A 27162-nucleotide genomic window follows, 5' to 3' on the forward strand; every position below is an offset into this window, starting at 1 on the left:
CTGCTGCTACTGAGAGTACTTTGGAGAGCAGCAGGGCTTGAATAATTTGCTGTTAGGGAGCAGGGCCCATGGCTGAAGGCCCTTTTCCTGGACAAGCTCACTCCAAGCAGTACCTAGAGTGTGGCTGTACCTCTCCACCAGCCTTACCTTCCTTTTGCAGATGTCCAAACACCTCAGGCCTCACCGAGCAGGTGTCTCGCTCAGCACAGGCATCCTGGAGCAGCAGTACACCCTACGGCCACCCAATTCTGCATGGGCTGGCTCCTGTACCCATGTGAAGTGAGCACTGTGGCCATTAAACCCTCGTTTGCAAATTCAGAGTGTATGTTCAAATGCTCTGTGAGAGCTGGCCTGTTCCTTGCTTTCTCTTGTGGTGGGGTTGGGGTTGAAGGACCAGCCAAGCCCATGCCAGGGACTGCCTAATGCCTTGGGGGTAGATTTCTGGTAAGGTGAGTGGTCAGGCTCTCGTGCCTGTGTGGCATCTGCAAACACGGTGACAGTGTGAAATCAGGACACAGGACTGAATCCCTGTGCCAGCTGTCTCCTGGTGAGGGGAGAACACCGCCATTCCCACTTGGTTTTCTGTCACTTCAGATTTCTGCTCCAGCTCGCAATTTTCTGGGCCGTGTAATATTGTCATTATCAAAGTCTGTCATGAAATGCTACAATCCAGAGGGGTATGAATAAGAGAAAACACAGAGCTACTTGAATGTTACTGAAAATATTTTAATGTACATGCTGTAGCCACATTAAAGAGGAAAAAACATCTTACAGAGATGAAAGATGGCAAAGGATGTGATTTCATGATCCCAAAAGTGGTATATTTGAAAGAGACTGAAGCTAATAGAATTTTGATGCTATTTCTTTTTCTGGCATGTGAAAACCAGACCAAGAGGCATGGGACAGGGAAGAGCAAATGTATTTAACTGATAGATTAAGCTGTTCTCATCCATCAGGCAAAGAAGCATTCCTGTGTTTGTGAGTTTAACTGGTATAAATTTGATATAAATAATACTTTAAACAGTTCTATCTGTATACACCTAGTAGCCTGGAACAGCTGTAGTACATTGGGTAGACAGATATTTACAGAGGATGATGACTGATGTAGAACATGATACGTATGAAACCCCTACCAGATACGGTGTTCAAATAACACAACAGTGAACGCCAGCCATGGGCGAGCACGGTACCTGCCTTTGTCACAAGGTGCTCAATATGAGCTGGTGATGTGCAGCTGCAGCTCAGAAAGCCAACTGCATCCTGGGCTGCATCACAAGAAGTGTGGTCAGCAGGGTGAGGGAGGTGATTCTGCCCCTCTGCTCTGCTCTGGTGAGACCCCATCTGGAGTACTGCGTCCAGGTCTGGGGCCCCGAACATAAGAAGGACATGGAGCTGTTGCAGCGAGTCCAGAGGAGGGCCACAAACATGATCAAAGGGCAGGAGCACTTTCCCTCACAGGGCTGGAGCACCTTCCCTACAAGGCCAGGCTGAGAGAGTTGGGGCTGTTCAGTCTGGAGAAGAGAAGGCTCCAGGGGGACCTTATTGTGGCTTTCCAACGTGTAAAAATGAGGGGGGCCTACAAGAAAGCTAGGGAAGTAACTGTTTACAAGGGCAAGTAGTGATAGGAAGGGGAGCAATGGTTTTAAGCCAGAGCAGGGTAGATTTATATGAGATATTAGGAAGAAATTCTTTACTCACGAGTAGTGAGACACTGGCACAGGTTGCCCAGGGAAGTTGTGGATGCCCCTTCCCTGGAAGTGTTCAAGGCCAGGTTGGATGGGGCTTTGAGCAACCTGGTCGAAGAAGATGATCTAACCTGGAACTGGATGATCTTTAAGGTCCCTTCCACCCCAAACCATTCCACAGTTCTATGAGAGCTGCAAGTTCAGCATCCTGTGACTGTGCCATTTGTGCTTACAGTGGTACGCAGCAATATTCCAACACCCAGCTCCACCTCGCCCCTGCCTTCCCCAGTGCAGAAGTGGGGGCACTGGACCCCTGCCAAAAGCAGCCTCTCTTACCTCCACCATTTGTCTCAGCCCTTTGGAAAAAATAAGATTCAGCTGAAGAGCCAAAACTCCTGAACTCTGCTGACCATATATAGGTCTCATCTACTTTCCAAAGCCCTTGTTACAGTTAGTGGAAGTCTTGATAATAGAAGTTAAGCCCAGGCTACAGTAGATACCTAACTCTAGTTGGCTTCTTGGCTGATGGTAACAGGAGTTCAGACATAGGCCATGTGTGGGCATCTACTACCTAGTGGTCTCTTTGCCAGTGTTGCTGGCAAAGCCCTGTTCCGTAGTCATTGTCGTATTTGTCTCTCTCCTCAGGCTCAAAAGTGTCACCAGGAAGGGGACAGCAGCCTGCCTAGAGGTGAGTGCTTACTCTGAGCAGTGCTACTCAGTTTAGCAAAGCAACCACCCCACCTCTTTTCATTTTCCTACCATCTAGTTAAACCACCCTCACCAGTTTCTGAACAGCCAACTCTACCTGCATGCTGTGAGGGTTCCTAAATCAGGGCTGAGGACAACTCAAAGGCAGAAGGCTGCCCCTGATCATACCTAATGCTGCTAGAGGATCCAGCCTCCATGCGATAGATGCTGCTCCACACTCTTCTGAAGCCAGTGAGGGATGGGAGGATAAAAGTAACAAAGCCACATGAGAGAAAAATACTGAACAGCAAAAAAATAAAAAGAAAGCTGGTATCTTTCAGTGGGAGAATAATTATTAGAGAAATCCCCTCAGTGGGAGGGAGGGAAGCCTGGAAAGCAACAGGAAGCAGCAGGGTGGAGGAGGCAAATCCTGAGGCTGTCATGTGACAGAGCAAGAAACCCTCTCAGTACCGATCTGTCCTGAATGTGGCCGCGGACTGAGAGGACCGGAGCTGTGTATCCGGCACAGAGCCAGGCTGGCAGCAGAGACAACCACTCGGCAGCAATCTTTCACAGTGAAAGGAGGTGGGGTAGGCATCTTAAATGAAACGAAGAGGAAGAAAACATGGACTTAGGAGCAGGAAAGACTTTGCAATGCAGGACTTGTTCTCCCAGCCTTGAAGAAACCCTGCTGGAGGGAAAGGCGGGGTGGCACAGACTGCTCGACAGTTTCTTGGTAGCCTCCCTCTGGGACTGTCCCCTTGCTGACGAGGAATTCACTCAAGACCCAACATTTAGGAGCTGCACACACCACGACCCTCTTTTTTTCTTCCCCAGTTCAGTGAAGCCACACTGCCACAGATACCATCCACCAGCGGGCTTTTGGGGATGCCCTTCCAAGTGAGGGTTTTACCAGCATGGATGGGGCTGTGCTAAAAAAATAGGTGGGGGAAATCTTCTACTCTCTCCCCATGAGAAGCAGTTGCAGAACAGCAAAAGCTGCCACAAAGCGTGCCAGAAAGGCCATGAATGAGCACTGCAACTCTGTCAGCACCGTCCTTTGTGCAGAGCTGGCTCATCAGATAGAATCAGACCAAAGCATCCGGATGCACCCATGCACAGCTACCCTGCACAGACCAGGTACATGCTGCTGCATAGCTGTAGGCCAACTTTTTGCCGAGACACTTCACTGTAAAAGAGCAAAGATTTTTTGAGAAGCCTGGATGTGCATCCACGCATTTAATTGGCTACTAAAGTGGCAAGGTAGAGCATGGATCCTATAAATACACGTTAAGCCCTTAAAAAAAAACCCAATCAATCTCTTCTACTTTAAGTACAATGGCTTCTTAGCATGGGATGAGACACTGTGTCAAGACCCACATGTATGTACCACATGTAACAGACGTTCTCAGCATGACGTTTAAGAAACCCACTCCCAGTACAAAAAAGTACCCAAATGCCAGACCAAAGTCTCCCCCTAAGAAGGTGGTGACAATGTTCTATATACAAGAAAATACTGCTTCAGTTAAAAATGCTATAAACCATTCTCTTGAGCTGGTATAAAAATAATCATGTCTATGTATGCACACACATATTTACATACATGTATGGCTTTCACAAGCTTCAACCTTCTCCAGTAAATGAGGAAATGGAAATACTCCATTACTGCTTTTTCTCCTCCTCGGGTTTTTCAGCCTCTGCTTCTCCAACTGATAAGGTGCCACTGCCATACTTTTTCACTCGGGTTTCTACTCTGGCAAGTCTCTGCTTCACCTTCTGTTGAGATGAGGTGTATTCTGCCAAGAGCCTAGCAAACCTCGTCTGCAGCGTATCCAGAGCTGTTTCAAGTTTTCCTATTTTTTCTTCCAAGTCTTTTGGGTCAGCTCCTGCTTTTGCTGCTTCCTCATCTATTAAATTGTCTTTCATCAGAATTTGTCGCCCTTTCTCTTCCAGAGCCTTTTTGGCTTCTGGATATTCTGTGAGGGCTTCCATTAAATCATCTTTAGACAAGCAGAACAAATCAGAATAACCAATACTCCTTATGTTGGCTGTCCTCCTGTTGCCAGATTTGCTGCCTTTGATGTTCAGGATGCTGATTTCACCGAAGTAGCTGCCATCACTTAGGACTACAAATTGAGTGATGCCATCATCCGCCACCACAGCCAATTTTCCCTCTTTAATAATGTACATTTCTCTCCCGATATCTCCCTTTTTGCAAATGTAGTCCCCAGGACTGAAGACCGTAGGTTTCAGTTTTAGCACGAGCTCAATAAGAAGTCCAGCTTCACAGTCCTGGAATATCCGCACTTTCTTCAGCGTGTCCAAATGAACATTGATGGCAATTTCAGCCTTCAGCTTGTCGGGCAGGTTTTTGAGAACTTCCTTCTCATCCACTGTTTTCTTGTTGGTCCAGAGGTAATCAAACCACTTGATAACCCTGGCTTCCAAATCCTTTGTCACTTTTCGGAAATGCATGTACTGCTTAATGGAATCCACCTTGGCCTGGAACTCTGCCCTGGAGGCGTTCATGTTGGAAATCATGGAGCCCACGTTACCTACGATGGTAGCGAAGATGAGCACACCCACCAGGAAGTCAATGACCACAAAGAGATACTCTTCGTCTTTCACCGGAGGAGGCGTTTCTCCAATGGTCGTCAGTGTGAGCGTAGACCAGTACAGGCTGTAAATGTACTTTCTAGACAGGCGCGCATACTCTGGAACAGACACGTTGGGGTAGACCCAAGAGTCGGTCCCGAATCCAATGACCTTTGAAATCGCAAAGTATATACACGCATTCCAGTGGATGATGATAAGAATGTATAAGACAAGATTGCCAATACGAAACATGTTTGGATAATTTGTCCTGGTTTCTGTACGGTCAAAAAACTCAAAAAGCCGAGCAATTCTCAGCAAGCGGTTAAATCGCAGTTCAGGGTAGTTCAAACCAAACTTCAAATATGCCAGGTCTGTCGGCAGAAGAGACATCACATCCAGTTTGAACTGCACGGTTTTGGTATAATGATCTCGTAATTTCTTTTCATCCTTAACTAGCAAGCCTTGTTCAAGGAAGCCTTCAAAGAATACAAAAAGACGTATTTTACTTGTTAGAATAAAAGCGCAGTTCACCATTACTAGCAACAATACAGAGTGACTTACATTTCAGACACCTGAGAACATTAAAACTAGTACTAGTTACGCATACAGACATTGATACGCTATGAGTTCATTTAATGAAAAACATTTCATTGCAAATGTAAATATTTCAGTGAAGTTTCAAAGCTGATATATAATGATGTAGAGCAATGACTCTACTATTACCACAGTGCTCCCCGCAGTTTTCCACTGTGCTGGCACAGCCATACCTTTGTCTTTTGGATATCTTTGCAAAAAAGAAAGGGGAGATTCAAATATCTCATTTTTCATGAATGAAACACAAGCATGACTCATAACTAAAGTTAAGCAAGAGTTAAGCAACTGTGTATAAAATAACAGTGGAGTATTTTTAAATAAATGCCAAGAATAAGTAGGTATAATGGATTGTTGGGAACTTTTTCAGAACAATAAAGATACCCTTGAGATCATGAAATCCAGGTTTCCTTCCCCTCCTGGAGCCATGCTTTTCCTCTTGAGTCCAATATTAAAGCTGACAGGATTTTCCTTTACCTTTGGGAAAAATGCTTTGCACTTTTTTGTGTGTTTCTAGTGAGAGCGCTAGTGAGCAGAATTTTCTACATCGGTATATCTTCATTCATAAGACTTCAGAAAGTAACAGATTTTTAAAATTATGAGAAGTCATAAACTGCGGTAAGAGATCTGAAAGCAAACTGCACCTGTGTAAGAGTCCTCACAGAAATGCTGCCTGCGCAGTACAGGCTGCTTTGTACCTCACTGAAAACATTGCAGAGAGAACAGCCTATGCACTGCAAAATATTCGCTGCAATTGCAAGTGAGGATGTCCAACCCTAGGCCAGTCAGGAGGAAAAATCCACTGAGAGAAAAGCAAAACATTCCCTGTGTATCAGGGATTATCACATTTTGCTAATCCCTTAGCAATCCACAAACAGTAGTTTTCTCAGGGAAGCATCTGCTGAGGACGAGCGAGCTGCGCTTCCTTCTGCCCTACAGAGCCCAGCTGAATTTCTGGCACGTGTGCGTATCTGTACAGCTGCCTCATGGATATCACAGAATCACAGGTTGAGTTGCGTTGGGTTGGAAGGGACCTTAAAGATCATCTGGTCCAACCCCCCTGCCATGAGCAGGGACACCTCCCATCAGACCAGGTGGCTCAAAGCTCTGTCCAACCTGGCCTTGAACACTTCCAGGGAGGAAGCATCCACAGCTTCCTTGGGCAACCTGTGCCAGTGTCTCAACACTCACAGTAAAGAATTTCTTGCTAATATCTAGTCTAAATCTACCCTCTTCCAGTTTAAAGCCATTACCCCTCATCCTATCTGTCTTTGGAGATCTGCAAACTGATAGCGACTACAAATGGAAGTAATTCCTGTGCCATGAATGTGTTACCTCCCAGAAAACTGCCAAAAGAGCTGGTCAAATATGCTCTTATTAACAGAGTTATGCAACTACACAGAAAAGTTGTCCAGGCAGAAGAATTTCTGACTCACAATTATTAAAAATTACTTTGAAAACACCTTCCTACTGAAGGGAGATAAAAGCCCCTCAGTGCTTTTTTATACCTCCACAGAACTGAAGTCCTATAGTAAAACCTTTTGAAAGCATCAAAACGTGAGGTATGTTAAACATGATCAGCTGCTGAGAGACATCAGTCTTTTCTGCTTCACAGAGCACCGGCATCAAATAGGTGAAAGAGAGTGAAACTGGCCCTGCAGCTGGACAGGACACACCACAGAGAAGCTGCTCTGGATCACGGTAGCTGCAGGGCTACCTAGATCCCAGTTCAAAGCCAGTCCTCACTCTTCGACAGCAAGGAGCTACATTCTCCCCCAAAAGCTTCCAGGACCTCTGTCTCCAGGGTACATGGACCTTGCAGACTTACAGGAAAAGGCCGGGAGGGGTTGTTACGAGAGCTGACCAAAATTTCAGCACCCAAAAGAAGCAACTTCCTTATCTGAGTGCCCAAAACTGCAGCAGACACCTGCACTGAAGCATGTGGGAGATCTCAGTGGCAGGTTTGCAGTTCCAATCCAGGCCTGCAAAGCCGACCTTTTAACCACATTTAAGAGCTGTAAAATTGTTATCAGGACAGCCCTGGAAATTTTATAACTTGCATTGCCTGGATGTGCCCAATTTCTGCTCAGTTCTTTCCCATTACAATAACAGATATAACTGTAGAAGAGACATTTACTGGGCACAGCTGACATTTTAACTACACAAAGATGAACTTCCCCTCCACCCCCAGCCCAAATACAGCAGTCTTGGGATTTAGGCTGCTATCTGAAATAGACTTTCCTGTTGAGCAAGGTACTTGCTAAGTTTAAGAATTTGGCTTGCTATGAGCGATACCCAAATGACAGCATTTTTAGCCTCTGTCTTGTAATTATGTTTACAACTTGTCACAAGCCATAATTAATGTCAAGCTGTCAGTATGATAAAAAAAAGAAAGAAAACTCAAAAATCAAAGACTTTAAAGAATTCTCATTTTTATAATGATCAGTAAGGTTTTGGACCCTTTCAAGGGACATTCTGGGACTGCATCCATACCAGTAAATAGAAGCCGGGCAACATTTTCTGGCCCTGAGACCAGCTACAATGACAGCTTCTATTCATGTGTAAGTTCTCCCAGCACCCTCCAAAAATGACACCATGAGCACCACCCAACCTCTGCTGTTCTCCCAGCTGTGCCCAGACACTGCCTGAGAGAGTGCTAGCTGCCATACACCAAAGTGCATGCACCAAATTACACCAAGGACTATTCTAGCAGTTTAATGGTATGGATCACTGTGTGTCACTGGTTAGGCCTATATTACGACCTCGTTTAGTTTAAAAAAGATGCTGACTTTAAGGCTGGAAGCTGTCAGCTGGGCACGCTCAAATATGAAATCTTCTCAGCCTGCCTGGACTACAGAAACAGAAGCTGAAGAGACAGGACAAGAAGCTGAAGAGAACCACTTCACGGTCCTCACAGCTCCTTTAGGTTCACTCTTCCTTCCAGAAGGCAAGACCTGAGCAGAGATCCCATACCACCACCCTCCTGGGTTAACACTGTACCACCACCAGGCAGTGAAATATTATCATGCACAGAGCAATAATGACAAGGAATGTGCCTTATTCTCCCTTCCCCATGCAGTCCATCACAGTGGCTATTCAGTCAGCGTTTGGCACTGAGAGAACTGAATTCAAAAGACAAGTGAAGTGCAGGCTTTAAAAGTGATGTTCAGCTTTAAAACAACCCAAGCAGGTCAGACACTTTATCTTCCCAAATCCTCTGCTGCTGGATTCTGCTGGAGACAGGACACTAAACTGGTCAGAACCCACAAGGGAACTTCTGCTTCCAGCCTTTATATCCATGCTGTATCTGAAGACACTGTAAATCCCCAAAAAGACTCACCTGTCCTGAATCTAACAAACATGTCAAGAACATAGATGACATCAGAGCCATAATCCATGAACAGCCATAATTGAATATGGTCAACTTGTAGCTCATCAAAGCAGGCTCTAAAAAAACAAAGATACAAAAAGAAAACTAAATTACACCAACTGCATAAGCAGAGAACTTTCAATGTGTGTCCTAGCAGCAAGTCAGTGCACATTACTGGCACTGAAAACTTAAGGGCAGCGTAACTCCATGCCTAGACATCTGCACACTAGATCTGTGTCTAAACAGATACTAGGATCTTTCAGAATTCAAAAGGTGTTTACGCCAGAAGCAAAACTCAAAACACATGTATGCCACACAAGAGCACTTATGGAGGAATACACATACACAACCCTACAAATAAACATGCATCAGATTTCAAGGGATACACATCTGCATTAAGATAATTCCCAAATAAAAGATTAGTTTCTGAGTGGCAAGCCATCCTCACCCCTCCCTGACGTGTGACACAGCCCAGGTGAACCATTCCCACAGCACTCCACTACTTTGACTCAAAGAGTTTTCCACATTTTACAACGGAAAGTAAATAACTCGAGTAAAAGCCTCCTGCCCTTCAAGCATCTATGGATGCATAGTATTAATTTAAGATGACCCAGCACTGCCTACACCCCTCCCTTCTGTTCTCTGCTGGTGACCAGAAGACCCATCTTCAGCAGTGGTTACTGAGCCTACAGTGGCCAAGGGACATCTCTGCAACCAGCCAGCAGGTGGCACACAAAGGCCACAGCCAGCACTGCAGAGGATGCTCACTGCAAGTCATAATAAACTGGTTTAAGACAAAAATAAATACTGGCCATCTGTTCCCAGTGGTATGTATATCGTATATCCCTGGTGGTGTATTAATTGCAAATCTTCTACGTAAGCCACCCAGAAAATACCACAGGAAGATAAGAGCACGATTCACATAGGAAACATAATGAGACACTATACTTGAACTTTAAAATAATTATTAACTTAAATCCATACCTGCACACTAGCATACACCAGTTATAGAACACAGGTGCTGCAATTATGGTGAGCCAGTTGTAGTACATATTGCTTGAAGGATCTATCACAAAGATCTCTTTTTTCTTCCTGGAAAGTAAAATGTGCAGTTTTACACTGGAAATGTAATGAAGTGACAGGCTGGATCTCCCTTTTCTGGAAGCTGCTTACCTCCTGATGAGCTCACAGCTGCCTAAGAAGAGAAACCTTCCATGCAGGCAGCTCCAGATGAGATACCAAATATTAGTTTCACCCCAACTGCCATGCTGTATTTATTTGCTTGACCCAACTTTGGAAAAAAGCAAGAGCGGAAAGAAAAACAGATATTCACTTTACCCAGGCTGAAAACCACAGCCTTTCTGCATATGAAGTTATGTTTCTTATTATCATTCCAGCTAGAAGCAATGGTTTAATGCTAGAGAAAGAGCCTTCTTTTGCAGATTAATTCTGATGGTTTTGGCAAATTCTATTAGGGAAATGACTACATGAGCACACATTTAAACAAGTAAAACACATATGTAGTAGCCTTGCAGTAAAAAAGTGATCTCCACAGCAATCAAAGTGACCAGAGATAGCTGAATACCCTTTACTGACCTAGGAAGTTGTTCATGACAGGTCTAAACACAGGTCTTAAAGATTCAACAAGTCTGTTGAGCAGTTGCACTCTTCCAAAGGGGAAAGAAGTATTAAAGATTTGACAGGCTAACACTCCACAGCCTACAGATCAGGAATTGTCATGGAAGTGTTACGATGAAATGCCATACCACGTTTTGTAGTGTAGGAGGTGTGTTACAAGCACGCACTCATTCTTTATACTTACTCTTCCTTTTTTTTATCATCTTTTTTGTCATCTTTCTTTTCCTCTTTCTTTTCCTCCTTCTTTTCCTCTTTCTTTTCCTCCTTTTTCTCCTCTTTAACCTCTTTCTTTTCTTCCTTTTTGCTGTACAACATAACATAAAGCTTAGCAATATTACCGATATTCTAGCAGTTAAGGTAGAGGGTGGATGTTGATGCACAGGGAACTAGACTGGACTCCGGACAGAGCACGACAGGGATCCAACTGGCATAAATGTGTTACAGGTTGAGGCTTCTCGAACTGACACCAGCACACCACTATCACAGCAGGTAAGCAGCTGGCTGATTCTGTGCATTAGTCACTCACTCTTTCTTGACCTTTTCAGACAGCAGTGTACCAGGCTGATTTTAATTAAAAGCTTCCAGTTTGGTTCATTCGTCAGAACTCAGGCACTTAAAAAGAAATCTATCAGATGATAACAGAACTTGAAATGGCTTACAAATGGCTTATCCAAAACCTCACAGTGATTGTCTGAAGCTTTAATGGTAATGAAATGAAATGAGGCTGAATTTCCTCATGGCCAACAAAGCATTTCCTCAAACCAACATAGCTGTAGTTAATTAATTACTGCTGGCTTCAACCATTGCCTTGGAGAAGAATCATAGTCAGCATTTGAACAAAAGCACCAAATGTAGATAAAAGAGGTGTGTCTCATGTAACTACATAGCACTCATTATTTATAAAGGCTTTATAGTCAACACGACTAAGCCAACCTATTTTAGACCTCTGCAGTAGAGATGTGCTGTATCTACAAGACAGTCCATATCTCATAGTCCAGATCTATGAGATGACTCGTGCTTCAACAGCATTTTTTTCTTTCTATCAACTATAAAGGAAGAATGGATTGCCCAGTTCAGATGCAGGTGTCTATGTGTGATCAGAGGCACCATGCCCAAGTTGCTCTCCCTGTATTTGACTGCCACTGTATTCAAAGGCTGCACATTAAGCACAAAATTCCATCCTCGCTAAAATCAATGGGAATTTTGCCTAGATTAAAAAGGAATTACAATTGTCCCCATGTTTCTTAATTAGTTTTCATGCAATAAAGTAAAATACTGACCATTTAACATAATTATAACCTACAAGATATCCTACCACAGACCCGAGTTGCAAGATCGAACTGCAGACATGGATTTTCATTCTGTTCAAGTACATACGGCCTTTAGCTCCTTAGAATGTGGTGAGACAGAAAGATGGATCTGACTTATCCCATTCTTAGGTTTGAACAGAAGAGTCTTGAGCTATGTTAACTTACGCAGACAGGCCCAAGCACCCTCTTCAACACTGCAGTTAACATCTTTCCGAAGATCCTGTCAACCTTCATCTTAGAGTTAAATTTGCTACGTGCATTGGTCAAGAATCATGTAACCTGAAGAACTGCACTCATTTGCACAAGCAGAAGATCCATCATCTCAGATCTCCTCATTTTGTACTCGAAATTTCTTCATTCCTTAAAGCAGAAAGTGTTCCCATTGGTTAGACAGAAAAGACTAAACGTTCCTGACACTGCAGTGTATGTGGATAATGCATGTATAAACATACGGTCTGGTTTGGATGAAAGCCATGGACTCTTGCTCCCAAGGGAGCTACGTGTCCTCCTTTGAACTGCCAAGGTTGGGTCTGATTCTCCCCTTGCACTGGTGCCAATAAAGGACAAATTAGTTCAATGACAGCAACACCCCACAGTAAAGACAGAATACGTAATAACAGTTGAAAAAGTGCTACTTACACATTTTGAACCAACAGGTAAAAAATTTAGTGAGCTCACTCGTGCTCCTCACATACACTTGCTGGTATTACTCAGAGCAGAAAAAGTCTGTGCTGTGAATGGCAGTCCTATCTATGAGTGTGCTTGTTACAGGGAGAAAGAAGCACTCCCAGGGAGAAGACAACAGTCACCAATTTTAAGATGGTGGGTAGCTTTCACCTATCAGCAATGAGCACCTGTTCCAGTTCTTACCCTTGGGCATTTCCATAGTGATACAGTACCACAGTGTAATTTGGAAATGCCCAGACTCATTCGTTAAAAAATGCTGAGATCCTACACTCCTCCATGTCCAGGGAAATACCTACCAAGCTGACCAACACCACTGAAACCTTTAAAAACATACACTGCAAGGGAGTATAACTGGAGTAGAAAAAACCTTTAGGTTTACTGATTTCTATTTATACATGCACCTCAACTCAAAGAAACAGGTTTTCATTTACCAAGACTGATTTCTATACAGCAGTGGGAACTGCTGCTCAAGTATTTATTTCTCTGCTACTGATCCCCCTGCACTTTTATGGCTTCTCTTTCAAATCTGCCCTGAAAACTCCTTCCTATTTAAAAAACATGCCAAGTTTTCACTGCACATTACTACGCATAGTGCCTGATCTGAAGGTGAATTCACAGTTGCTCTTGTTAGCATTAACATAGCTCCTCAATACTTCAAATGTCTGGCATTCTCACCAGAAAGGAAGAGCTACATGTAACATAAATTTTCAAAGGGTAGGGCCACTGTACATCTGTGGATGTTGTTATGCAGGGAAAACAGGTTGAGACAGAATCAACCAAAAAGCCTCAGCGGTAGCAAAGTTTGGAGCGAATATTTTGACAATCCCAACTTCTTACGTTTGTTTTTTTTTAAAGAGAAAAAACATTCCTTCACACAGCATAGTTACTTTTCTCTGGCCAGAGATGTCCCACAAACTCATCTGTCAAGTGCAGGTATCTTTCGTAAGTGAAAGGCCATTTCTGTGGCCTCTTTTCATCTCTCTATAGTGGTAACTCCCAGCTTATCACACTCCCACCACCTACTTTAGGCTGGCAGTGGAAGTCAGTCAGAGGAAAAGGTTGGCCACAATCAAAGACTTGAAAGCATCACCTACAGTTCCCCAAGGGCAGGCATGCTTAAGTCTTTAACATAATGAAAAACCCAATGCTTCAAAAAGACCTGCATCTTTTTTTCTTTATTAGTGCTACTGAGCAAACTGGAAATCAGTAACTAATAAAGCAGTTGTTTGTGCCTGTCCTCTTTCACAGCAACACAGTGGCACCCATTCTGTGTATACAGCCCATTAAAACAAGTGTGCATCTTCAAACTTAGAAAACTTGTCTTCATCAGCCCCTATAAAAACACTCTCAGAGTCTTTGAGTGAGTCAAATATTTGCATTTCTCATGTGTCAAACACTTTGCAAATCAAGTATGTTTCAGACTGACAGGCAGGTAGACAGACAGGTGTTGTCTTCATTTAGAAATAATGAAGCAGTGGAAGGATGAAAGTTTAGCCCAAGGTACATGAGTCACTGTCAGGAACAGAGTAAGAAAGCAGCACTTCCATCCTAATCGGTCCTTTGGGCCCTGACTAGCAGGCTAGGCTCCAGGCTTTTAGCACCTTTTTTATACCAGTCTAAATAAAATTCTGCCCATTTCTGTCACTGTTCACTGCACACTGAACTTCCTTTTTAATAAAAGTTATGCAAACCAAACCAAAAAGTTGCTTCAGGAGCAGGAAGACTTCTTGTTCAGGTATTTGCACAAACGTTTTGCAGCATCATTTAAAATTTACAGTTTGAGCTCGCCCATGATGGACCTATTTGGAGAAAAAAACCCAAGAGTTTCCTAAAGGTATTTCTGAATTAATCAGAAACTGTCCTGATTATTTTTAATCTTTTCTTTTTATATGGAATGCAATAAAAAAAAATTAACTTTAATAGTGCATGAGAACAGATCTGCTGCTGGATGCTACAGAGCAGATATGTCCTCAGACGGCTGTGGACTATGACATGCAATAAACATTGGTGCTGGGTGATTTTAAATTACAGGAGCTTTTCACCTTTCCAAGGGACTTCTCTTTGGTGTAATATTGCATCTCTTGTCAAAAATATAAGACTCCAAAGGACAGCTTCTCTCAGAGCTTCTGTTGCAGTGTAAGCCTTACTATGTTGCCTGTCACTCTCTCTACATCTACACCAACAGTATCTGCTGAACTGAAACATACATTTTAAAAAGGTGGTTAGTTTTCATTTAGACTGCACATGTGAGTGTTTTCTTGGTACCTTGTTCAGTATTCACTTATTATTTGACAACCTGAAATTTCTGGGGCATTTTATTTGCACAAAGGGACTAGTATGTTAAAAGAGGAAAATCACTATTTGAAAATTAATATATGAATCTGATTTAAAAACTGAAGAATCAGTAAATCAATTGGAAATGCAGTAAAATCAGCCAGCTGAACTAGAGGAGGTAAAGACTAAATGCTTAATCAAATTCACTCCTTGAAAGGTAAGGGTAACTTCAAACACAAAGAAGTTCACAGGTAGCATGAAGGATGCTTTGCATACTTGGAAAACTAGACCTTTTTTATAACTAAACTACATGATTAGGAAAGGCTTAGGAAGAGATAAGGAGTTTATACTACAAATGTTACTAGGCTGGAAAGGGGAAAAGGGGAGGAGCTAGCAGTAGAAAGGTGTTTGGAAGTTATCAGTACTTACTCTTCGTTGGTGTTGTTGCTATAGTTGACGTTAAACCTGGCCAAGGGCCAGCGACTGCAGCAAGTTAAATAAAACACATTAAAGAGCGCAAAGACTGTTGGTATTTCATGCACGTGTCCACCGACATGACAGACTGACTACGACCTCCTCGCATATGCACTGATAAGATTAGGAAGGTCAACGTTGACTGCAGTGATAAGCCCCTTTGCATAACTATTTCAAGGCACCGGTTTCTTTCTACCATGTGCTTGGCACACGCGTTTGTGACTGCATCTGATGTCTGAAGCTTGTTCTCAGGTGTCTCAGTGCATGGCAACATGCATCTCACTATTTTTAGCCCTGTACTTATTTGGCTACTATTTTAAGCTTTCTTCAATCCTTTCAAGTCTTCTTCACAGATGCAGCGCCAAGGCTTGTGGATAAGTAACAAGCACACCTACCATTCCTGCAGAATTAAGCCTTCACAATAAAACAACTGGGAGTTACTGTCATGTGGCAAGAGTGTAAAACTGAGAAATGAAGGATGGGTACTCCTAAATTCACTTCTTCTAATGGCCTTACATAGAGGTTTGTTGGCTTAGGATCAATGTTGTCCTCTCTAACTACTTTGAATCTGCAGTTGCTACTGATCGAGACATCTGAAAAATCAGATGACAGTCTGGCTAATTCAACAAAAGGTGGTTTTGAGCTGAATTTCTAAGGAGTAGATAAAATGAAGATAATAAGGCTGTGCTGGACCACAAGAAATCAAGGTAACCTGTATCATGCACAGACTTTCAAAAGTTCTTGCTTTAATCTGACTCACTAGCTAGACATTTTGAAACAAATCAACTTATTACCCACTTACCTACCAATGTTTATGGTAGTCTATGCTTCAATGCATAATGCCAAACAGAAAGTCAACCTTTGTCTTAGGACCCAATTTTTCTCTTTTAGCTGGAGTTAAATTTAACATACTGTATCATATATTTATAAAGTAATAATTCATATAAAGTAATAACAATTCATCAAGTCAAGAGACTGTAAACATATAAAGATTTGTCTTTAAAACCTCTGTCATTTTATAGGAAAAAATTTAAGATAAGACTGAACCGGTCTTCCTTACCAAAGACCGAGTATGTGCTAATAAGTTAAGTCAGCAGCCAGAAGATTTTCTCATTTCTGCATCAGAAGCCTTCTGTAATGTTGGCAGCTGAACTGTAGGTGTAACAAAGCAGTGACACATTTTGCACAACTGCTTGTTTGGTGTTTCCTAACACCCGCAGATAACGTGCATAACTTTAATGTCCTGAAAAGCCACAGCTAACAACATCCTCGATTCTTGAAATAGAAACATTCATATTCATGCTCAGTAAAAAGGAGTTTAGTAACATCAAGTTGCACAGGTGGCATATGATGAAATTCCAGTTTTGATAAACCATTCCGCCTGGAGCAGCATGATTAAAATCCTTTACTTCAAGATCTTTGCCACCATGCGTTCGAGTGGGAAAGAGAAAGTCTGTCAAACTCTGTAATATTTTGGTTATGTGAAGATTCCTGGGCAGCATTAGATACTCTGTTCATCTCTCACTCTAAGCTTCTTACCCCTTTCTTAAAATAAAACTTACATCCTAATCACCAAGAAAATACCATAACCTCAGTTGTCTTCTGTTAAAGTATAAACACACCTTCTTACCTGTTTACTCCCCCAGGCTGCTCACGGATACCCAGAAAGGAGCGGATGTTACTTTGTCTACTGGACACCTCTACGAACTCTGGCCCTCGGATACGTTCGAGAAAAGAATCAGGTCTTTGGTCTTCGTGCTGCAAATGTCTTGTGGCCCATGACCTCACGGATACAACAAATCGTGATAGCCTGCACAGAACAGACAGACAACACTGACTGAGCCACACAAGGACACCAGAACATCTCCTTAAATCGTTCTCCACAGAGTAGCCCAGGAAGATTTTTCTCCACTTCTCCACCTGCCATGAAATTAAACCTGATGGATTAACTGTGTGAACCCAGTCACTTCCCACAGTTTCATACTTAACCTTTTTGCACCTTTCATCAGGAAAGTATCTCACACATCAGCTCCTAGTCCACTGTACCAGCACCACAGGAGCAACAGAAAAACATTCTTGCCAAGGGTGGACAAACCAAGTGGTTGAGGTATGACAGTTGACTTCTGACAAACCCCTGACATTATCTGATAATGGGGGGACCCTGGACTGACAGAATTAGGAGACAGAAGATACTCAGAGGATCACATGCTCAAGGGCCAGTACACACAGTGGAAACAAAAGCTGAATAGTCGGACAGAGAGGATGGATTTTGAAATAAGGAATGATAAAAAAATCAGCCACTTTCCCTGTGGTTTTAAAGGGTCTTTCTGCATACATATTAATTGCCTATCCCATACAAACCTGCCTACTGCATAGGAAGCACTATTTCCTCATCCTAAATTTCTAGCTGAGCACTGAAATGAGATAAGCAAAAAATCATGACAACGTAATTTATTTATCACTGTATAATTACGTATCTTTTTCTCTACCCACTAATTCACATTACAAATCCTTACAATGTTTTCTGTCAAAGTTCAAAAAGAAACATTTTTTCTGAAAAACTGAAAATAATGGAGACACAGTAAGTTTTTTAAGGTCCACTTCAGGTTTATGTGGAAGTCCCTGTAAAGTAAATGACTTAAGCAAATCACTGACTTGGATTTTGCTGACTAAGGCTCCCACTCCATTAAAAACATAACTGGATGCTAAAAACTGAAACTCTTGCACTCCCAACACAAAAGTCTCTGTCTCTTCCCTTGCCAGAGCCATCTACCAATGTGAGAACAATCATTATGTCTTATTTGATAGCAAACAAACATCGCATCAGCTATTAGCCAGGACCAAACACTTACCCATCTACTTTACAGCCTGGCCTCACTTCATGCACTTCCTCAGCATTCAATATATTCAGATATGGTCATGTAACATTTTTTTTTTTTTAAATTCAGACTAATCTATGTAAGCTCATTCAGCATCTCTAGTGTTCTAAGGTTTTTATTAGCCATGAGTAAGCAACGAGATCAGAATCAACGTCAAAAGTAACTTCTGTTGCTTTTAATGTACTTTCTTCAGCTAGACTCCATTCATTTTCTTTGGAAAGTCACTGTTCTTCTTACTTTGCCTCCAAATTGCGATCAGTTGTGTTTTTTTTAAATATGTAAACTTAATAGTGGAAATGGTATTCATTAGCACGTTACCTTGCCATTGCTCCCGTGCCTGTGAATGAGCTCGTCTGGGATTCAGACAGATGTCTTCCCTCCACAGAAATGACCCCCTGCAGTTCTGAAGATGCATCCTCACACAGTGAATGGGTTCTGCAAAAACAAATACTTTTTTTAAGAACTCCATACAGCCTCCAGCAGACTTTCCCCCATCTGATTCTTTCCACCACCGCATCAGGAAACAACATGGCAAATTGTCCTCTTTCCAGTAATATGGCATATATTTGAAAGACAGAACTAAGCCTATATTCACACAGAATCACACAGAATCACAGAACTTTAGGGATTGGAAAGGGACCTCAAAGGATCATCTAGTCCAATCCCTGCCCTTCCTGGGCCATCCAACACGAAACAGTAGCTTTACAGTAGTTAGGCCTGAGCAGCACCACTCACTGCTGCTCTTATCAGCCTGGTGCCACCACCTGCACAACTGCAGGCCTAATGCCACTGAATTTTTCACTGAAACATCTCCTGTTGCACAGCAGAGCAAAAGAGGCTACAGAGCTCCAGGGAAGCTCTGGCAACAATGAGACGAGGCACCTCAGGCCCTTACCACGTCTGGAAAACACCACAGCAGCCCAGTTGCACACAACCAACCACACAGTGATCACATTATTAAGCCACGTGCAGTGTTGTCTGCCAACGCCCATGCATTCCCATAACTGTAAAACTGCTTATCAGCACTGAAATAATTCTCTTTTGAGAAAAACAGATGGGATTTTAGCCTGATCTTTCACTACTGGAATTTTTGAAATTGACTTCACTGGAATTGGGATTTTACCATGGCTCACTCTGGATTCTTTTATAAAACTCCGAAGGTTTTCTCTGTGCTTTTAATTCCTCAGTAAAGGAACAGGCTGCCCAGGGAGGTGGTTGAGTCACCATCCCTGGAGGTGTTTAAAAGATGAGTAGATGTCATGCATGGGGACATGGTCTAGTGGCAGATTTGAGGCTGGTTTGATGGTTGGACCCAATAATCTTAAACTTCTTTTCCAACCCAAACCATTCTATGATTCTATGCTTAGTATTCACTTTTACAAGACTTTGTCACATCCACTAAGGATCACTTTTTTTTCCATTTTTATAATGCAAACAAGAACCCTCACAAGACTCTGTTAATCCATATTGCCAGGAAAACACTGACTATAATGATATTTGCAGTACCTTCATAAGAACTGGCAACACCATTTTGCATGCCCACAAAAGGATAATTAGCAGTTCAATTTTGTGTGTACTCACAGCTGAGAAACTGACAAACAGAGAACTAAAACTTTATTATTTCTACACAAAGAACCATGCTACCAAGCTAAAAAAAAGACACGTCCTGTCACTTCCAGAATTCTCAACTTGTTAACTGTTTTCTTCTTCTCCAGATACTGCTTAGTACTGAAAAACTTCTATAATCTAGTTTATGTTGTGGGAGCTGAGAATACTGTGGATGTGGCAAGCAACTCAAAAACACCTCATTCGCTCACCCTCTCCGGTGGGATGGGGGAGAGAATTAGGAGATTAAAAGTAAAGAACTTGTCAGTTGAGATAAAGATTAAATTATTTAATAATTAAAACAACCCAAACTTAATTAATAATAATGCCAATTAATTGTAACAAGAATATGAACAATGCTAATAAAGCGATCAAAGTTATACTCAGCTCACAAACAGCAGCCACTGGCCGTACACCAAAGAAAACATGACAAGGGAGGGGTAAGCCTCAGGAACTGAGACTGGGCCACCATCATGAAGGAGAAGGGAAGGGATCAAAGGAGCCAAAAGGATAAAAGGCAAAGAAGAACGGTTGAAGGGGTCATCCCCTGCAAACTCTCCAATTTACAGTGAGTGTGATGTCTACAGGAGAGACTACATTTTATTGGTCAGCTTGGATCAGACTTGGATCATCTGTCCTGGGGCACCTATCCCAGAGAGCCCCAGGCTTTTGCTTCCCCTCTTTCTTGTGCAGAGAGAAGAAAACAAAAAAAAAAATCAAAACCAAAGGAAACTATAACCACAGGTGCAGACAAAACCTTGAAAAATGTTAATATTTGCCATTGAGAACAAAACCAAAAATCTTATCAGCAAAGACGGCAGCTTTCTCAGAAATTTGGCTCTGCTGAAACACTAAACTGGAATTCTACAATTCAATCCCAGAAAAACCAGGACAGGATGCCAAAGTTAACATGGCTTCTAGGGGAGAATGAACTCATGAATCATAGGATCATAAGTTGTTTTGAGTTGGAAGGGACCTTTAAAGGTCATCTAGTCCAATCCCCCTGCAACGAGCAGGGACATCTTCATAGCGCCCTGTCCAACCTGATCTTGAAAGTTTCCAGGGATGGGGCTTCTGCCCCCTCTTGGCAACCTGTTCCAGTGTTTCACCACCCCAATTGTAAAAAAATTCTTCCTTCTATCTAGTCTAAATCTACCCTCTTTTGGTTTAAATCCATTACCCCTTGTACTATCGCAACAGACCTTGCTAAAACGTTTGCCCTCATCTTTCTTATACGCTCCCTTCAAGTATTTAAAGGCTGCAATAAGGTCCCCCAGAGCCTTCTCTTCTCCAGGCTGGACAACCCCAACTCTCTCAGCCTGTCCCCATAGGAGAGGTGCTCCAGTCCTCTGACCATTTTTGAGGCCTTCCTCTGGACCCAGTCAAACGAGTCCAAACAATGGAACAGAAATCCACCATGGACTACCAGATACACAGAGCCTACAAGAAATCTCCTGAGCTGGTTGCTGGCAGAGGAAAGTATCTTGCAGATACTTGCAGTTTGCCTGCTTTTTTTCCTTTCTGTGCAGACAAACAATTATGGGAAGCATGTTTTCTACTCTAGCAACTCCTGTAAGGCATTAGTACCTTTCCCTCAACATTGAGGTCATTCCCAGGGGGCTTTAAAGTTACTGCCCACTGCTTTCTTCAGTGTTGTTCTCTTACACACTGTTGGGGTTTAACAGTCTGGATTTTCAACCAGTGCGGTTCCTTTTTATGACTCAAAGCAAATACGCATCTGCTTTTGTTTTTGCTCTTGGTTGGGTTGAAAGGGAAAATGGTGATTTTACAGTAAGTAGTTAGACCTGAGCAACACCACTGCTGCTCTTACCAGCCTGGCGCCACCACCTGCACAACTGCAGGCCTAGTGCCGCTCCCTTCCTTGCCAAAATTTCCCGTTGCACAGCAGAGCAAAACCTGCTGCAGAGCCCCAGGGTGGCTCTGACAGCAATTAGATGAGGCACCTCAGGCCATTGCCAGGTGTGGAAAACACCAGAGCAGCCCAGTTGCACACAACCAACCAGTGATCATATTGCTAAGCTACGTGCAGTGTCTGCCAAGGCCCATGAGTTCCCATAACTGTAAGACTACTTATAGCACTGAAATAACTCGCCTTTGAGAAAACAGATGGGATTTTAGCCTGATCTTTCAGTACTGGAACTTTGAATTTGACTTCACTGGAACTGAGACTTTACCAAGGCTCACTTCCCGGAGCATCTGCCTACAGACCTGCTGGAGAAAGGATACTGGACTAGTCAGTCTTTGAGACTGCACTGCTATGGCTGTTTTTAAGTCCTTTTATTTCTTTTTACAGAAAAATATACATTTTGTGTGATCTTTGACAGCAATAATGTCTAATATTGCTACTTCTGTTCTTACTTGCCAATTATTACTACTTTTGAGTCCTGAAAATAGATTTTTAAAAGAAGATAGTGGGAGTCCTTAGAAAATAATTGTGTCACAAATCAGATGTGAAAGAAAATTGTATTCTGCAGAAATAGATAGCCTTTCATGAAGGCTTAAGTCAGTATCTTTTGTTTCACATTTGGATAGATTAGAAGTTTGTGTTCAATCAGTGACTCAGATAAGGCATACCTCACTAAGCTGCAGGAACTCAATACAGGTAATTAAATATAAGGGTTACAAAATAAAGTTGCGAATAATAATATAGAAAACCAAAATAAGCATGGATACCTAGCATACTCTAGGTATCCTTCCAAACAGAATTTCAAAAAGTAAAGAGATTATCAGAGCGCATTCCTTATCAGTATAAGAAAACCCTACACGGAGGTCAGGCCCAGGAAATCAGGCATACTGAAATACAATGAACACTATGTGATATTCAACTTTGATGTAACTGTGTTGGTTTATCAGTGAGAACAAGAGCCAAGCAGCAGTTGAAAACTGCTATCCAAACTGCACTGCTAACTATCCTTCTTACTTCTTTTTCATAATTTGTTTTTAGTCTTAGCCTCCTTTATTACTGACATTGCTGTGCTGGGGTATCTGCTGCCAATAAATAAAAGGCTAAGAATGAAGAGTTCAGCTTTATTTTGAGTAAATGCCTGGAAAGGCAATGCAGAACAGTGCAGAGAGCTGAGTGAGCTCTGAACAAGTCAGATCAGGTACCAAAAGCAATACTGTCCTACCAGCTCCACTTAAAAGCGCAGAGTCATACTTATTAAATACAACATCTGCTGAGTGCTTAGTGTGCATGATCATCACCTCCGTACTCCTCAGCAGTGTGGAAAGCTGTGCTCCACTGTCCCTACATAGGCTCATCATATTTTATGCATCAGTAACACTGAGAGTTTTACCGTCTATCTTCTTGCTAGTACTTAATGTACCTGTACTACACAGAGCACTTATGGTACCCTCTACAACCCAATACTTTCAATCCAAGGTATGGCTTTTAGTGTCAAGAGTCAGAAGTATGTTGGAGAAATGTTTTCATCGAGGTGAAAGAAAATGGCATGCTTATTGTGACCTGGTCTGAACACCTTCCAATCTGATCCAGAGTCCCATAAAATGCATTAAAAATGTCAAATCATTTAAATTACTCACTGGCCAGATTCTTACCAATAAATTATTAGACACAGTAACTGCAAAGATTGTATTCTGTACACCTTTTTAAAGGCACAACTCTCAGACTCAACTGTTGGAATCAAATTGGGTGGATTATGGACTCAACTACTAAAATTTTGAAGTCTACATTTTTATTTGGTTGCTTGACTTTTTAAAAAGCAGTTTTCTGATTACTCTACATGTGCATCAAGAATTTCTACAACTAGGTTTATGTTATAACTAAATACAACTATTTGTAAATAAATTCAGGTTTACCTTACAAAGAAGTTACAGATGCAACATGAATAGACAACTCAGGGAATTCAAAATAATTTTGTGGAAACAGTACTGAAGTGCATGCATTTCAGTTTTACAAATACAGCTTATGTATATCTGCAACAGGATCAGAAAACAATGCACAAAGGACTCTGTCAGACAACCCTCATGAAAGCACCTGTCTGGTATTACACAGCAATCACAAACATATTCCACTTTAATTCACACAAATGTAAATTAAAAGTACATTTCAAATGAACTCTTCCTTCCATTATTATAACTCTCTATTATAAAACTCACATACTCTTTCCTGACTTTCCTCAACCCTGTTCAGATAATAAAAGAGGCCTTATTTGTCAGCTGGCTTTATATTAACGCAGACGGACAGTTACAGAAGGAGCTTTTGATGTAACACCTTCAATGCACGTGGCATAGCTTTCACTTCATTTTTACAGAGTCTGAAATCAACATAAGGAGAGAACATGCAGCGTGCCAAGAAATGGAGAGCGGGTTACAAAGCAGAAACATCAGCAGATTATTGTGCCTCCTCAGGTTATGCTGAAAAATGTTTTATTTCCACCAGGGTAGCAATGTCACTATATCTTAGAGAAAGCTCACTGACACTGAGGTTTCTGCTCCATCCCTCTTCAGCTCTCTAAAGGCCAATTTATTCCACACTTCTGAGATATCTAGTGGAGTAAGCTCTGGGAAGGATATTTACATCAGCACCTGCTCTGTACCTGTCCCTTGCCTTGACTTAATCTGGCTCTAAATTTGCACTAAGATCTTCAAACAAACCCAACCCTAGAAGATCATTTTCACCTAAAACACATGCAAATAATCCAGAACTTTCATTTAGTAGTAATTGTTTTAAAGTTCTGAGCAGTTAAACAGGAATTGCTGAAGCCCTTTTGAGTAATGACGTCAGGGGTGGGATTTGGCTCCAGACGGCAGTGATCCAAACTAGGGTGTCTAATATAAGCTGAGTTTTATAAGTTCCCATTATAGTCAATTGCCATCTTAGAGGTTGATTCAGTTGTCTCAATATAGCAGCCTAGTACCATTTGGAATACCTCAAAACACTTTATCTGACCTCTCCAGAGCACACAGGTCTTACCTTATACCCATTAGTCCCAGCTAAACGCTTCAGATACTCTATGGTATCTCAAATAGCTTTAGATGCCTATTTTAGGCAACTAAATACCTCTCATAATCAACACAGCCAAACGAGCCAGAAGAGATATTCAACTTCAGGATAAGCTGAACAGCTCCCAAGGCTCCACTATTAGCACTGACTACATCTCCACTGATGACAGCAGAAACTTAAGACACCTACTCTGATAATGACACTGAAATCAGATGTCTGCAAGGCACAGCTGAATCCTACTTCCAACTTTTGGATAGCCCAACTGTGTCTATCAGCTAATGTGCTGCCTGTCCTCTTTGAGCTGTTTCTACACAGAGGCTGGATTTTAAAAATGAAGAGTCATTTGTTATTTTGTGGTTTACTGATTTTCATTTTAACAAAATGGACCGAGTTAATAGCACACTACACGGTAAGAATACAGGCACATAAATCACATACTTCAGCATAACAGAGAATGACAGTTTAAAGATCACCAGCAGCTCTCTGTTAGCTGTTTCAGTGAATGCTTTTCCTTGATAATACCTCATTCCACAGCAGAAAAGCACTTAAGTACATCCTTAGCATTAGGCATAAATTTAACACCCACTGACTTTAATGAGAACTAAGTAATGTGCTTAATTGCTTTGTTGAACTATAGCCAACAGGAGTTGGAGCAAGATAAAGGCAAAGGAGAAATGCTGTTACTCTAAAAAACCTGGGGTTTTTTCAATGTTTTTTTTCAATGTATATTTTGCTACAAGACAAAGGAGGACTAAAATTTTGGTTTGGGTCTATCTTTTTGTACAGACATATTCTAAAACAAATCTGAATTTTAAAAATGTGTGTCAGAATGCTTTGACTGATATTACAAAGGTACTGTATACACTTACTAGCAATCATTTCAGCAATCCAAAAACCTTAAATAAGAACTCTTACACTGAGATTGTATCTTTTTACTCATCTATCAACTCATGTAATTAATGCTGACAACAGCAAACTTTCTTTTAAATAAATGCCTCTTCAAGACCATCATCATCATGATAAAAGTGCAATTCATATTTCAGTCCCTCTGTCATAAGTCATTGCTTCAGAAATTGCAGATGACTGCAGTGATCTAATTCTACATTTAAACCTTTATAACCACGCTCTTGCATCCCTGTCAGTAATTCCATTTCATATCCTGCCAGTCACTGATATCCTCAACAAAAAGGACACTCAAAAAACTAAAGGAAGAAGCTCATTTTGATCTCTGTGTTCCCTGTTTCTGAGATATCACTATAAATGGATCCAAAGTGACACAGCTCTTGCAAATCTCCGTAAGGAGAGATAGGGAGAGTAGTATAACTCAGTCAAGCAAGCCATACCACGCAGAATAGAAGCAGCTCCATTTTGGCTAGCGTAGGTACACCTACATGACAGAAGGTATGATGTAAGCAAAGCAGAAAGAAAAAACAAATAGGGCTAATTCAAACAGGACAGGGACCACATCCATACTAGATGCGAGGGGCATGCAATCAAAACCATCGTAACACAGGCAGTCCTATCAGCCCAGCAGGATCTTGTATGCTCTAGTCTGGGTACACATTTGGACAGCAAGATACAGTCTGACAAGGTCCACATAGCAGAGGTGGTTGACCGTAACAAGCCAAAAGAAAAACACTTTTCCCAGTCTGTACAGGTGCTGCGGATCATCAGACACTTCACTGCAGGCTCAGCAGGGTTTGCCCAGACTGGACAAATGACTGGTACTGTGTAAAACGTAAGTGCAAGCTCACTGACGCATTTTAAACACGCACTTTAAAACTATCAAAACACTGAAAGGTCAATGTAAAGAAACTGTTACAGTTCCACCGCGGGAGGCTCTGGAAAGCCAGTACAACATATTCTTTATACATTACAAGTGTTCCCGATCACAGGAACTAGGCAATTTGCAGAGGCTACTTAAAAAACTTCCCGAGGCTTTTCACTGCATGGCACTGGGAAGACCCCTTCTTCTCCAAATCCCACAGACTGGGGGAAGCACAGACCTGGCTACAGGAGTGGTGACATGAGAAAGAGTTTTCTCCTTAATGAGTTGGTGTAATTCCCGCTGGTGTGAAAATGGGGTTTACTCCTGAGGTAAACAGGTTCTGGCTCCAAAACTGCAAGCCATGATGACCCTCCTGTTGCTGTCTCTTCTGTACTTTGAATATACATCATTAAGTCAGTTAAGTGCACTGGGTCAACAATATCAACATGTAATACTCCCATAATGCCACAAATTAGACAGCAATCTGACTGTGGTGAAAGGAATACTCTACCTGTTCCAGCCATTTTCAATCCTTTCAATATCTTCATCGGTTGTTCTGATAGACAGTCTGTGCATACCAGAGTATGAGTGCTGGGTGTTGATTTTTGCCAT

At 42.0% G+C, this 27162-nt stretch overlaps 1 protein-coding gene across 1 annotated transcript; it reads right to left on the bottom strand.

The window, feature by feature from the left end:
* Window positions 1-4034: 4034 nt before the first annotated feature.
* Window positions 4035-27162, bottom strand: CNGA3 (cyclic nucleotide gated channel alpha 3). Its single transcript, XM_010185929.1, has 6 exons — window positions 27062-27162; window positions 18509-18625; window positions 16942-17121; window positions 9913-10020; window positions 8899-9005; window positions 4035-5443 (listed from the first exon to the last, which is right to left on the bottom strand). Exons 1-6 carry the CDS (start codon window positions 27160-27162, stop codon window positions 4035-4037), a joined length of 2022 nt encoding a protein of 673 aa, XP_010184231.1.

This window comes from Mesitornis unicolor, unplaced genomic scaffold (genome assembly GCF_000695765.1).
Source record: "Mesitornis unicolor isolate BGI_N332 unplaced genomic scaffold, ASM69576v1 scaffold14386, whole genome shotgun sequence".
NCBI lineage: Eukaryota > Metazoa > Chordata > Aves > Mesitornithiformes > Mesitornithidae > Mesitornis > Mesitornis unicolor.

Bases quoted from the DNA above. Each gene is read 5' to 3' on its own strand.
- CNGA3 (XM_010185929.1), bottom strand. From the start codon at position 27,162: ATGGCAAAAATCAACACCCAGCACTCATACTCTGGTATGCACAGACTG. The intron at 18,626-27,061 runs GTAGAGTATTCC...TTGTTTTTGCAG, and splicing joins ATTGAAAATGGCTGGAACAG to AACCCATTCACTGTGTGAGG. The intron at 10,021-16,941 runs GTAAGAAGGTGT...TTTACTTTCCAG, and splicing joins CAGCCTGGGGGAGTAAACAG to GAAGAAAAAAGAGATCTTTG.